The 11,969-nt window shown below is 46.8% G+C and overlaps 5 protein-coding genes across 7 annotated transcripts; 3 read left to right on the top strand and 2 right to left on the bottom strand.

Annotated features, from left to right (window-relative positions):
* The first annotated feature begins 34 nt into the window (after positions 1-34).
* On the top strand, positions 35-1,124 carry E1B28_000814 (uncharacterized protein). The gene is made up of 9 exons (XM_043146684.1): positions 35-81; positions 133-159; positions 213-241; positions 308-376; positions 431-546; positions 601-632; positions 687-772; positions 825-929; positions 986-1,124. The coding sequence occupies exons 1-9, from the start codon at positions 51-53 to the stop codon at positions 1,046-1,048; spliced, it is 558 nt and encodes a 185-aa protein (XP_043015387.1). The 5' UTR covers positions 35-50; the 3' UTR covers positions 1,049-1,124.
* Positions 1,119-3,086, bottom strand: E1B28_000815 (uncharacterized protein). The gene is made up of 9 exons (XM_043146685.1): positions 2,763-3,086; positions 2,566-2,701; positions 2,462-2,516; positions 2,319-2,406; positions 2,052-2,265; positions 1,842-1,972; positions 1,480-1,782; positions 1,269-1,421; positions 1,119-1,210 (listed from the first exon to the last, which is right to left on the bottom strand). The coding sequence occupies exons 1-9, from the start codon at positions 3,000-3,002 to the stop codon at positions 1,151-1,153; spliced, it is 1,380 nt and encodes a 459-aa protein (XP_043015388.1). The 5' UTR covers positions 3,003-3,086; the 3' UTR covers positions 1,119-1,150.
* A 37-nt stretch (positions 3,087-3,123) lies between these two features.
* Positions 3,124-5,596, top strand: E1B28_000816 (uncharacterized protein; the record flags this gene model as incomplete). Its single annotated transcript, XM_043146686.1, has 13 exons — positions 3,124-3,234; positions 3,288-3,344; positions 3,401-3,507; positions 3,561-3,903; positions 3,957-4,090; positions 4,146-4,238; positions 4,294-4,348; positions 4,400-4,462; positions 4,514-4,657; positions 4,711-4,839; positions 4,890-5,036; positions 5,113-5,233; positions 5,302-5,596. The coding sequence occupies exons 1-13, from the start codon at positions 3,135-3,137 to the stop codon at positions 5,594-5,596; spliced, it is 1,788 nt and encodes a 595-aa protein (XP_043015389.1). The 5' UTR covers positions 3,124-3,134.
* Positions 5,597-5,656: 60 nt separating this feature from the next.
* RPB2 (DNA-directed RNA polymerase II subunit RPB2) lies at positions 5,657-9,983 on the bottom strand. Its single transcript, XM_043146687.1, has 9 exons — positions 9,800-9,983; positions 9,235-9,746; positions 8,893-9,183; positions 8,332-8,841; positions 7,319-8,281; positions 6,062-7,266; positions 5,977-6,004; positions 5,837-5,926; positions 5,657-5,785 (listed from the first exon to the last, which is right to left on the bottom strand). The coding sequence occupies exons 1-9, from the start codon at positions 9,807-9,809 to the stop codon at positions 5,720-5,722; spliced, it is 3,675 nt and encodes a 1,224-aa protein (XP_043015390.1). The 5' UTR covers positions 9,810-9,983; the 3' UTR covers positions 5,657-5,719.
* E1B28_000818 (uncharacterized protein) lies at positions 9,976-11,232 on the top strand. Of its 3 annotated transcripts, none has more exons than XM_043146689.1 (5): positions 9,976-10,216; positions 10,276-10,340; positions 10,387-10,594; positions 10,653-10,741; positions 10,798-11,232. In XM_043146689.1, the coding sequence occupies exons 1-5, from the start codon at positions 10,078-10,080 to the stop codon at positions 11,005-11,007; spliced, it is 711 nt and encodes a 236-aa protein (XP_043015392.1). In that variant the 5' UTR covers positions 9,976-10,077; the 3' UTR covers positions 11,008-11,232. The 3 variants fall into 3 exon arrangements, with proteins under 3 accessions (XP_043015392.1, XP_043015393.1, XP_043015391.1); XM_043146688.1 differs by having other exon boundaries at positions 10,044-10,216; positions 10,267-10,340; XM_043146690.1 differs by having other exon boundaries at positions 10,387-10,741.
* The last annotated feature ends 737 nt before the right edge of the window (positions 11,233-11,969 follow it).

Here is an 11,969-nt window from a genome sequence, read left to right on the forward strand (position 1 = left end):
AAGAGAACAGTTGATGACTAATCCATACAAAACTTACAAGTATACATGTTATGTCCCTCAACAAGTCACTCACCTTCAATCGTGATTTACAAGTTATTTTTCTCAGTATTCACCACTCACGGCTTTTCCCAGAAACCGTTCGTGGCATAACTGACTTCAGTGTGTTCAACCCCAAGCTCTTGCTCGAAGAGGATCTATTCAACAGCTACTAGTTGAAGTTGCAATACATACGATTCTCTATGTCAGACAAGTCTACCCAGCCGACTTATTTGTACGACGCAAGAAATATGACACTCCTGTCTTCCAGTCACGACATCCAGGACTGAATGAATATATTTCTGGGGCAGTCAAAGCGATCGGTGAAGAACTCGTTCGGGTCCGATTTCCATTTGCTTTCGAAAAAAAAATTGAGGCTCAGTCGAAGTATCAGGGCGATGTCGATAAAGTGATAGTCGTGATTAAGGACAAGGATCAGCTCGCGCTAGAACGGTTCATCTTCTCCATGGATACAGTGATACAAGTGGAAACGTTCAACAAAGAGACCAGGTAGCGTTTACTCCTCTTTTCTCCAACGAGGCACGCCCACGCCTTTGCGTCTAGCGTGGAGGACGCGATGTCACCGCAAGCACTCGGTCAATATTTTCGATCGTTCCTCGTTAAACTCAACTTTGTTGAGTCCCAATTAGGCCAGATATACCTTGGAGACGACGTGTCGTTTGCCATCCTCCTGGAGTTAAAGGACAACAAGAAACCCACTCCGAAGAACGATAAGGTACCATTCAACTTTTTTCGCTCTCGATATAATAACCTTACTTGATCTTGAGGAACCTGCTCCATGGATTCCAGCCGACGCACAACATACGACGGCTGCAGCCTCGGAAGATGCAGAACTACATATGATTCGGGCTGTGAACACTGGAATCATCAATGTGCGTATCTGTGACTTCCAGATGATTCCTTGGCTGACAACGCATCTTTGAATCAGCTGTCCCTTACGGTTCAGGAGTCCGACGTGAAACTAAGACGAGAGCGAGAGAATAGTATGTAAACAGCGGAATAGCGTTCATAACATCCCCGATAATGAAAACAAATTGTCTCCAAAATTTAACATACATATGAATCAATGCAAGTTCGTATACTTAACCGACTACTAGACGTCCACACGTATGCGTTGGATGACGGGTATTATCCTATCCCATTCCTCCATTGCCTAGTTATGGTTAAGCAATGTCCTTGAAACTGAGTGAACAGGTATGATCTGAACTCACTGCTTTGTAAAATTCGATCTGTCCGTCGGCGAGTTTCCCTAGCATTTCCTTCATCTCTGCCTCTTTAGCATGCTGGAATATCGTCTGTTCTCGAAGGGTTTCGTCACTAAACGCATCAGAGGTCTCATGCGCAGTTGTAACAGCATCTTGAAGCTTGAGTATGTTGGATCTTTTCAGCTCTTCCAATGACCAACTGAGCATGAGTACCAACCTCTTTGATCTTGACATCCAACTTCCTCATCCTCTCCACCCTGCTCCTGTCATCGTCTGTCCCTCGAAGAGCGTCGACGCGGTCCTTAAGGTATGCACCAAGTCCCAGCCCGGTACTTCCAGCATGCCCACTTATAATCGCTGCTAACCTATCGCGCTCCGCTGTCACCCCAGATAAATAATCCGAGAGCTCCTCGAAATCGAGTTGTTTCTGATCTCGCAATTTGAGAACGGCTCTGTTGGCATGAGAGTAAGACAGGAGTGAATGAAGATGGGCGAGGAAGGGATCAGTCGTTGTTTGATTCTAAAGAGTTCAAACTGTGAGTTCTAGAAATTGACTGGTGCATGTTTCTAGGAACGTACGAGATGTCTTAAAAGCGCGGAAAATTCCAAGAGAGTATTGGAGAAATGGTTGAGGGGGTCTGTTATACCGGATTCTAGGAAACCAAGACCTTGAACAGCAACGGCTAAATCATGATAGTCCGCTGTGAGGTCTTCACCAGATTCCGGATCACCGTCTCGTTTCAGCTTTAGAGGAAAACGCTAGAAATAAGTAGATTTGGGTTGACATACCACTTGTTCGACCTCGAACTCTAGTCCACAAACGTTCGGAGAGAACGAGACCTTCTTCAAACTTGTCCACAGTATCGCGCATGTCCACAAATCTCTCGTCGGGCTTCCGGACACGAGAAAAGGCGTTGAGAAGCGTGTCGGTGATGTTGTCCACAATACCGGTTGAAGTTTCAGGGCCAGGAGGATGGGCGACATGTTGGTGCATATGGACGTGCTATACTGATCGTCGTGAAGTACTTTGATACAAGTGGAAATGACAAAACGAACCCATTCCGTCGATTCGAAGAAAGCACGGACCAATGTACTTCGCTGAAGAGTTGGATGACGAGATAAACGTTGTAAGAATCGATGGAGACTGCGACCGAGGATGAGAAGGCCCATTCCGACCTGACATTGTGATGGGTACTCACTCCAACCGCCTTCTTTCCATAAACTCTGGGCTAAATCTATCTCCAGTGATATACTCTGCGAGCCGTTGAATAAAGGGTTCTACAAGGTGAGAAGAGGGATGTACCTAACCGGTGTTTGCCTGGTAATTGAGGAACTACACATGCCGGAAAGTCCTTCACAAGATGTTCTCTTAAGAACAAAAAGTCCTGGAATCGCCTTCTTGCAGAGGTATTCGGCGTTGAGAAAATAGGGAGATTCGTCTAACCGGTTTCAGGTTAATGAAGTGCCACTTTCAAAGATGCTCTGTGTTCTGTCACAGACCTTTGCCAAAACCAAATACGAAACATAAGCGTCCTTTGTCTCTGCCAGCTCCTTCATAGGATCTTGAACTGAAGTAATGAGGTATCCTTCCCACTTAGGTTCATGAGGGCCTGGTTCATTGGCTCCTGCATTGTCCTGTCTGAATCCAGGGCCTGACGACGACGGTACAACTTCATAGGGTGCGGCGGTAGTAGAATCCCACGTTACGCTGTCGAAAACGTCCTCATCGTCACCAAGCATAACGAAGAAAGCTGAGTTTGAGATGACAAGGCGTGAGATGACGAGGCGGCTAAGGCCAATCGAGGTGCACTTTATTTAATTTGGCAACGCAGCGTGGTAAACGCGTACCAATCTGCTTTCACTACTCCCATCATGGTCCAGGTCATCGACCGTCTCAGTTTCTATCAGACTTTCTTGACACTTGCATTTGCTCGTTTTTGTTTTGCTTATGAAGTTCCTGTGTTAGACAAAGGCAAGCTATTCTCTCTCTAACAAATGTGGTTTTCCGCTGATTGTCGTCTATAGATTATGACCGTCAAATATGTAGTGGGATGTGGGCTAGTGCCAAGACTTATATCAATGGTGTGTAACTGTTTCTCATGTTTCCACCGCAGGCGTTCTGAACCCCTACCCTGCAGTGACTTTTGATGAAAGCTCCCAAGGCCAGTTAGCCATGGTGATCTACGAGTGGACAGACTCCCCACACCTCGGAAAAATCACGTCCATGTACGACGACACACTTCCTGTGAGCATCACGGGTTCTATTGCGGTTAACACAAGTCCGACCGGTCGTAGCAGAAAACATACATATGCACGACCAGTGCCGTCACTGGCGGATACTGTTCAACAGACGAGCTTGGTCATTTCATTCTGGACCTACCCGCCGGGAAGACGATCAACGACACTAGTTTTTGGTCTGCTAGGGTTGAACTTCCAGGAAGTCACGGTTCAAGAGGTGGCGAAGGCGCGGAATTATCTACTAGTCCACTTTGGAATAGCCGCAGAGGAATTCTCACACCTCTCAAAAGTGACTACGACCCGCCGTGGAGAAGAACCGGTGAAAATGTCAGCCCAACAGGTATTTACTACTACAACCAGTCTATCCAATATCTTGTCCGGAAAACAGGTTATTATTGTGTTGGTATGCATCATTCAATTTCAAATGCAGCGTCTGCATATTAAACATTTTCCCAGCGATGATACCAGTTACAGTCAGAAATATCGCGACACGTCAGACAGACGGGCCACATCCATCATACAAAGGCACAGTCTTGTTCCGCAATAAATTCGATGGCAAGCTACCAGCGACGGATTACCCCAAAGTAAACGTAGGTATCTCTATATCAATTACTTAATAATGTACTGACGATAACACGTGCTCAGTTTTACTTCGCCATGTTTCTAGTTTATTCAGCGGTTGCCGCAGCTTGGGCTTGGCTGTGCTACAAGCATGTTCAAGATATCTTACCACTTCAGGTATGGACTCTTTTCCTATCTATGATACCGCATCACCGAACGGCGTGATATCAAGTACTATCTCTCTGGACTGGTTGGGCTTTTGGTTATCGAAATGGTCGCAAACTGGGGTAAATAAGGTTTATGAGATGCCTATCTCGGAGATCCTAACTCATCGACAGCATACTATCGATACTTGAACGCTCATGGGAAGAGCACAGCATCTACCGTCTTTTTGATCGTTGGTAAGCCTAAACTGAAGGTTCACCTTTTGTTCTCTGACTCGTCAATGATAGTTGCAGTACTTGACGCGGCCAGGAATTCAATGTCTTTCTTTATGCTTCTTGTCGTTTCTCTGGGACTGAGCGTCGTCAGAGTATCTCTGGAACGTACAATGCTCAAGTGTCAGGCACTGGCTGGCGCCCATTTCATTTTCGGAAGTAAGTGGGCTTCCTGGTGTCTTTGTCGCTGCACATGACCTACCTATATCCAGTCCTCTATGCAATCGGGATTGTTGAACTCGAATTAGAGTCTACGTCTGGTTTGGTCCTGCTCTTGTTCGTTATACCTCTAGCCTTCACTCTTAGCGGCTTCTTGATGTGGATTATGTACGCCCTCAATGGTCAGCGCCTCTTGTTCCTGTTTTTCTGCGATTGTTGACAACACTTCTAGCCACCATCACACAGTTGCGCACGAGGAAACAGAAATATAAGCTAGCGATGTTCGAGAAGCTGAACTATGTCCTTATGTTTTCCGTGTTTATTATCTTGATATTCTTCGTGGTTTCGTCATTCTCATTCTCGGGACGTCTCGCTGAAGGTGAGCTGTTTGTGTTTGTGGACTGATCAATTCCGCATTTAACTCTACATTTACTTCTTGTGTTTATTTTTCACAGACTATGCTGCCAAGTCGTGGAAGATGCGCTGGTGGCTTCTGGACGGATGGCTATCTCTGCTCTATCTCGTCTCGTTCTCCATCATTGCATACCTCTGGCGGCCTTCCGAGAACAACAGAAGATAAGTTCTCTTTTCTAACTCTCTTGCTCCAAGTTGCACTTGGTGTTTACCTCCATTTTGTTATCTACATTAGCAATGTTCGATGAGATTGCGCAAAATGAAGAAGATGCCGAGGATTATGATCTGGAGGCAATCGAACACCGGACTAGAGCTAGAGAAGATGATGAAACCATGCCAGTCGGTGGGCAAAGGGGCTCAGGTCCCGTTGCTGAAGACCACGTCGTGTTTGAGATAGGAGATGAAGACCCTGGAAGCGACGATGAACATACGCCAAGTTATCGGCGGCTAGAGAGATCATCCGGAGAACAGGACAACGGCGGAGAGGATGAACGTAAAAGATTGATGCATGGAAGAGACGATTGAAAGGAGTCAGTACACTTACACCAGTTGACACTACACATTGACCATAACCAATCACGCAATGGATCGGGTAGTTTTACCTTAGTTCGAATGTATTATACATCTAATACCTAGATATTACCACATTCAATCTCGTATCCGCCCAGAGGAAACTGTATACAACCGAGCAGCTATATTCATGCTTTGCAACTCCTGGAAGATTTTATCAGCGACACGACGCATCAAACGAGGGACTTGTCTCGCCTGGAACAGCAGTTTAGCAGCATATGGAATATACAACTGAGAAACAGCTGTCTTGTTCTTGCAAGCACGGCACTCGAAATTTTGTTTTTTCTGTAATCTAGGATAAGTTGGGAATACCGGAAGAACCCAGAACCACGCACTAAGTTTGCGATCGCGGTCAGCCCACATCTGTGAAGGGTTTATCATAAGTACAACTAAACCTTGAATTCTGAGCAATGAACTCACATGTCACAAACATGTAAGCGGTAGGCATCGCTAGCTTCAAATAATCGTTCCTTGAGGAAGCCAGCGATACCGTGCGAAATCATGCAGTCACGCTCCATCTCCCCGAAACGAAGTCCGCCATCACGACTACGACCTTCTACAGGCTGTCGCGTCAAGATTTGCACAGGCCCTCTGGCTCGAGAGTGTATCTTGTCATCCACCATGTGCTTCAAGCGCTGATAGTAGGTAGGGCCGAGATAGACTTGTGCTTGCAGCTTTCGACCAGTGTGTCCGTGATACATGACCTCTAAACCACGAGATTGGTACCCCTTCTGTCGCAGGAACATAGAGACCGACTCTACAGTTAGATCAGTGAAGGGCGTCGCGTCACCTTCGTTACCGATCAAGGTGGCTACCTTCGACAACAGGCACTCCACCAAGTGACCAATAGTCATACGAGATGGAATGGCGTGAGGATTGATAATTAGATCAGGGGTGATACCTTCTGCTGTGAAAGGCATGTCTTCCTGTCTGTAAGTGATACCGATTGTACCCTTCTGTCCGTGTCGAGAAGCAAACTTATCGCCGATCTGAGGAATACGCGTAGCCCTAACACGGACTTTAACGAACTTCTGTCCTTCGGAATTTGTAGTGATGAGCACTTGGTCAACGATACCACTCTCTGTGCTCTTGAGTGGTGTCGAAACGTCTCTCCGCGTGTGCGTACGAGTACGCTGGCCCAACTCTTCGCTGTCGGGAGGAATCGGAGCTGTCTTTCCAATAATAATATCTTCTCCACGAACGCCAGTCCCAGGAGCGATCAGCCCATCATCTTCGAGTTTATCATATGTTCCGTGCTTCATTCGTAGCGTGTTCTCTCGTGAAGGTCTTTCGAACTCTTCCAGCTGCTGAACACCGCTCTTTTTCTCAAGATCCATGTAACTTCGATAATAGATGCTTCGGAAAAGTCCACGGTCGATAGAACTTTGGTTCATGATGACCGAATCTTCCTGGTTATATCCACTATAACAAAGAATGGCGACGATGGCGTTTTGCCCTGCGGGTAGTTCTCGGAATTTCAAATACTCCATGGAACGAGTCGTAGCAAGAGGCTTCTGAGGATAATAAAGGATATTTGCCATCGTATCCATGCGGATGAGGAAGTTCGTAAGGAAAATTCCCATAGCTTGTTTCCCCATCGCGGACTGGTAGGTGTTACGAGGAGACTATAAGACGCAAGTTAACAACACAGGAAAGCAAAGTGGGATGACGACAGACCTGATTATGATCTGGGAAAGGAATTATACTCGCACAGATTCCAAGAATCATGCTAGGATGAATCTCGCAGTGGGTCCAAGTATGAGCGTTTATGCCTGCCTTCAAACGAGCAGCAGGATCGAAGTCACCGTCGTTTGCGTGAGGATCGATGCCCTGCTGTTGAAGCCGCGAGTTCTCGAGGTCCTCGGGTGTCATCGAAATCATGACAGTCTCTTCTTCCTCAGCATCCAGCAACTCCACAATACCTCCTTTCACAAGGTGCTCCCACTTATACTCGGATCCTTCATCGTTTTGACCGTTGGTGAGCCACCTGACGTGTTTCTTCTGGAGTAAGAGTTGCTGGTTTTCCACGATGAACAAAGGTCGGCAAACCCGACCCGCATCAGTATACAGCCGCAGTTCTCTTTCTCGGATGTCTCGAACTACAGAAACTTCAGGGCTGATATCATCCTTTCTCCGAAGTTTCTTGATCGTTTTGACCAGGTTCGCTGGATCACGATGCACACCCATCCATACACCATTCACGAACACCTTCGTACACGGCGTGCTCGAGTGTGCGTTCTCTTCCAGCGATTCCAACCCCCACTCCTCCAAAAACTCGATGACGGGTGCAGAGTAAGACCCAACGGAGATGCAGGACATAAGAGCGAGATTCTTGACCAGCCCACAGGCCTGCCCTTCGGGTGTCTCTGCAGGGCAGACCATTCCCCAATGAGTATTGTGTAGCTGACGTGGCTTGGCGATCTTTCCTTCACGACCAAGAGGAGTATTACACCGACGCAAATGGGACAATGTAGACGCATAAGTGTAACGATTGAGCACTTGTGACACTCCTGCCTTTGAAGACATGGATTTCTTCTGGTCACCCCAATTGCCAGTGGCAAGAGAATACTTGAGTCCGTTCGTGATAGTCTGGTGTTTGACGGCGAGCGCCAGGTTGAACTCCTTGTGCGTTTCCACACACTGAAAATCGAGTGGGTCAACAAATCAGACTCGTTTGCTAGAGGAATAACCTTTTGCATGTAACGATACACGTCCTTGGTCAACTTTCGGAACAGCATCCGGAACAGGTTGGCCAATAGAGGTCCTGCAAGGTCCAAACGCTTCTTACCAAAATGGTCACGGTCATCAAGTTCACGTCTTTCCAAGGCTGCGAGAAGTAATCGATGGATCATGTATCCGAAGAAATAGGCCTTCTTGGATTCAGAACCCTCTGCCATCGATACGTGCGGCAACATCTCCTTTTGCAGGATCTCCTGTGCGTAACGGATACGTCTTTCTCGTGAAAGACCGGTCGTGGTACCACGATTACCGATGAAATCCAACGCGACTTCACGATCTTGAATGACGAATCCGTCATCTATGCAAGGTTTCAACATCTCCAGCATTTGGACATCCTGCATATCATAGCATATGTGCTCGAGAATATCCCTGTCAGAGATGACCCCGAGGGCACGAAACACGACCCAGATGGGAATATCGACTTTGATATAAGGTATTGTGGCTTTCATGACATTTCCAAGCTAGAAAAAGGTTATTGAAGCCTTGACTAGCAGGGCGAAACAGAGACTTACGGAACGCTCTTGGTTCCGGTGGAACATTTTGACCTGAAACTGACTGATAGTTTTTCCACCCTTCTCAACCGCGCTACGAATTTCTGCTAGAAAGTTGATGGGAGAGGGTTGTGCTTTGGCAAATACGTATACATGATTTGTAGCCATACGCTCCTGTGCAATGAGGACTTTTTCGGAACCGTTGATGATGAAGTATCCTCCAGAATCGTATGGACACTCGTTCAGGTCATAAAGGTCATGGTCCTGAAGACCTCGGAGGATGCAGAAAGTGGAACGCAGCATGATCGGTACCTGTAGTGAATGTCAAAATTGATTCCCTAGTAAAGCGACACTGGAGTGTACCTTGCCTATCCATACTTTCGTCCCTTCTGCTCCACTATCATTTTCTGTCTCCCACACCGTCTCCCCTCCGTCATCTCGGCCAGTCAGCACCCTCTTCTTCATTTCTATGTACAGGGGCGCCGAATAGGTCAGGTTGCGTAACCTTGCCTCCTGCGGGAAGACCGGTACGACAAGCCCATCTGCTTCAGTAACAGTAGGTCTTGAGAGATAGATTTGTCCAAATTTGATTTCGTATCTGCGACTGCCGGTGGCTTCGTTCGATGCACCTGTGTACTGTTCTGCTTGGTCCAGAATGAGATCGGAGTTCTCATCCACCAGTTCTTGCATAGTATTTTGAACAAACTCGTCGAAAGAGTCGAGTTGTTGACGGACAAGACCCTTCTGGTCAAAGAAACTTGAGATGACAGTCCAACAGTCCTCCTGCGTTATTTCCCCGTGATCTTCGCCTTCCTCATCCTCATAACCGAAATTGGGTTCATCGTAAGCGTATGGGTCTTGAGTAAGGTCATTTTCTGGGGGAAAATGTGAAGTTCTGCCAGAAAAGTAGTAACTGCCCAGGACATACCTACGCTCATGTTTTTTTTTTCACCCGAACGCGCCAGCTGGCACTTAAGACGCAAATTTAGAACGGAAGAGGGTCGGAAAGAGAGAAGGGGTGACCAAGAAACTGGATCTAAATGTTGCTGACCGTTGAACGACTGAGAAAGTCGAAGGTCCACAGTTAACGTTGACTAAGCGTCCCGATTGTTTACTTGTATTGAAGCCGCAAAATGAATCGGTTTCTCGGCCTTCCCCAATGTCTGTTGCAGCTTGAGTCGTCTTCCCATTTCTCAAGGAAAGGACATGCCGGAACATTTGAACGCAGAGCCCGAATTGCTTTTGAAACTTCTCTCGCACACATCACCTCCAGGCTCTACTGGACCTGTGATCGCCATAGATTTGGATGATGTTCTATCTCAGACCAATCGTGAAATTTGTGAATGTACGTTCTCTTCAGAATAATGGCCTTGCTATGCGAATTGACGGACATAGGATGATCAGGGCATAACGAAGTATATGGAACCAAAATGGAACTTTCGGACTTCTACTATTTTTATTACTGGAAGGTGATTGCCATCGTTTTATGCGCCGTCTGGTCCTTATCATAGCTAGAATCCGTACTGGGGAAATCTTCAAGAGACCTTCAGCAAGGTTAAAGACTTCTACGCCACGCAAAGAATCTACGATGCTCAACCCGTAGCGGGTGCGCGAGAAGGTGTTCAAGCTTTGCGAGACATGGGCTTCCGGTTGATTATCGTCACCGCGAGATCCCGAGATGTACAAGAAGATAGTTGGAAATGGGTTGATAAATGGTTCCATGGTGAGTACTTAGACTTAATCTCCACCTGTGGTTCTCAGTTTACGGATTTTCGTTTGAGGTTTGTTCGATTCTGTTGTTTGTACCGGCCAATTTACCGACGCAGATACGAATAGTCGAGAAGTTGTCACCAAACTCAGCAAAGCAGAAGTACTGTAAATCCTCTCAATCTTTGCGACATCTCCTAAATATGTGCCCATCTCCAGGTCTGTGATGGCCTGAATGCCATCTTGTTGATAGACGATTCTTCTGAGAATGCATTGCAAGTTTCAACCGCCTCTCCACCGATACGGCGAACTCCTGTGCTATTATTTGGAGACTATGAGTGGAACTCGAGGTTAACATCTGCAGCAGATGCAATCGACACGCGTTTCAGATTGAGGGTGGTAAGGAGTTTTGGAAGGAGGAGAGATTAGAAGATCATATACCAGAAGGCACGCCGTTGCATAGAGTAAAGGACTGGGCGGCGGTCATTCGCTGGGTGAAGCATGCAAAAGAGGAAGGAAGATTATAGAAAGCTCATTCAAATAGCGTCGTATGCTAGCGTATAATTAATATAGCAAAACCGAGTTGTGGACATTCCTTGTAGTGGTGATAGTAATAAACTATTTTGGCATCCAGTCTCGTCTCGGGAGCCGTCAGTGGACAAGGGTGTGGGAGAAAGTATTTGGATATTGTGCTTAAGATTCATAGTTGGCTCGACCGTAAGTCGTAACCCAACGTTGTTCTTCATCGTCGTAGATGATCAGAGAAGATTTCAAGATCATCCCTGAGTAGCTGCATTTGACGTCCTGTCGTTGTGCGCTCGCTCCGCGGATTCGGAGAAGAGCCGATGCTGGAAAATTGAACCTTTGCGATGACTGCCGAAAATCCGTTCAAATCCGTTCAATTAGCCTTTCCGAGGAATGTGAGCTCCCTTTCTTTGCCTTCTGAGACCGACCTGGGACGTGTCGTGCATTATTAAAATGTTTGAAAACTTGGAGAATGACTGGTCTGGATCAGTAACGCGACCATCGAGTGGTAATCAGCGTTGGCGTCAAATGGCAAGCAACACCGAAGTGGGAGATGCAGAAATTTAGCAAGAATATAAACTTTGAGGTATGAGTAACGTGCAACAAGAAGGCCTAAGTGCTCAAGATAGTAGATACAGAGCAAGACTTGCGAGGAGAACAGTATGTTGGCAGGTACTGGTAAGCGATAGATATGGTGAAACACAAGGTATGAGCTGGCGGCATTATACAGTGGAAAGATGGGAGGTCAAGAAAATTAGGGAAAGAGTGTGGCAAGACAAGAACAGGTACAGGTATGTCGTGCAGGCTGTCGACGACGACGGTGGAAGAAAGACAGCTGAGGGTTGTGGGAAGGTGACTGGACTCAT

This window comes from Marasmius oreades, chromosome 1 (genome assembly GCF_018924745.1).
Source record: "Marasmius oreades isolate 03SP1 chromosome 1, whole genome shotgun sequence".
Lineage (NCBI taxonomy): Eukaryota > Fungi > Basidiomycota > Agaricomycetes > Agaricales > Marasmiaceae > Marasmius > Marasmius oreades.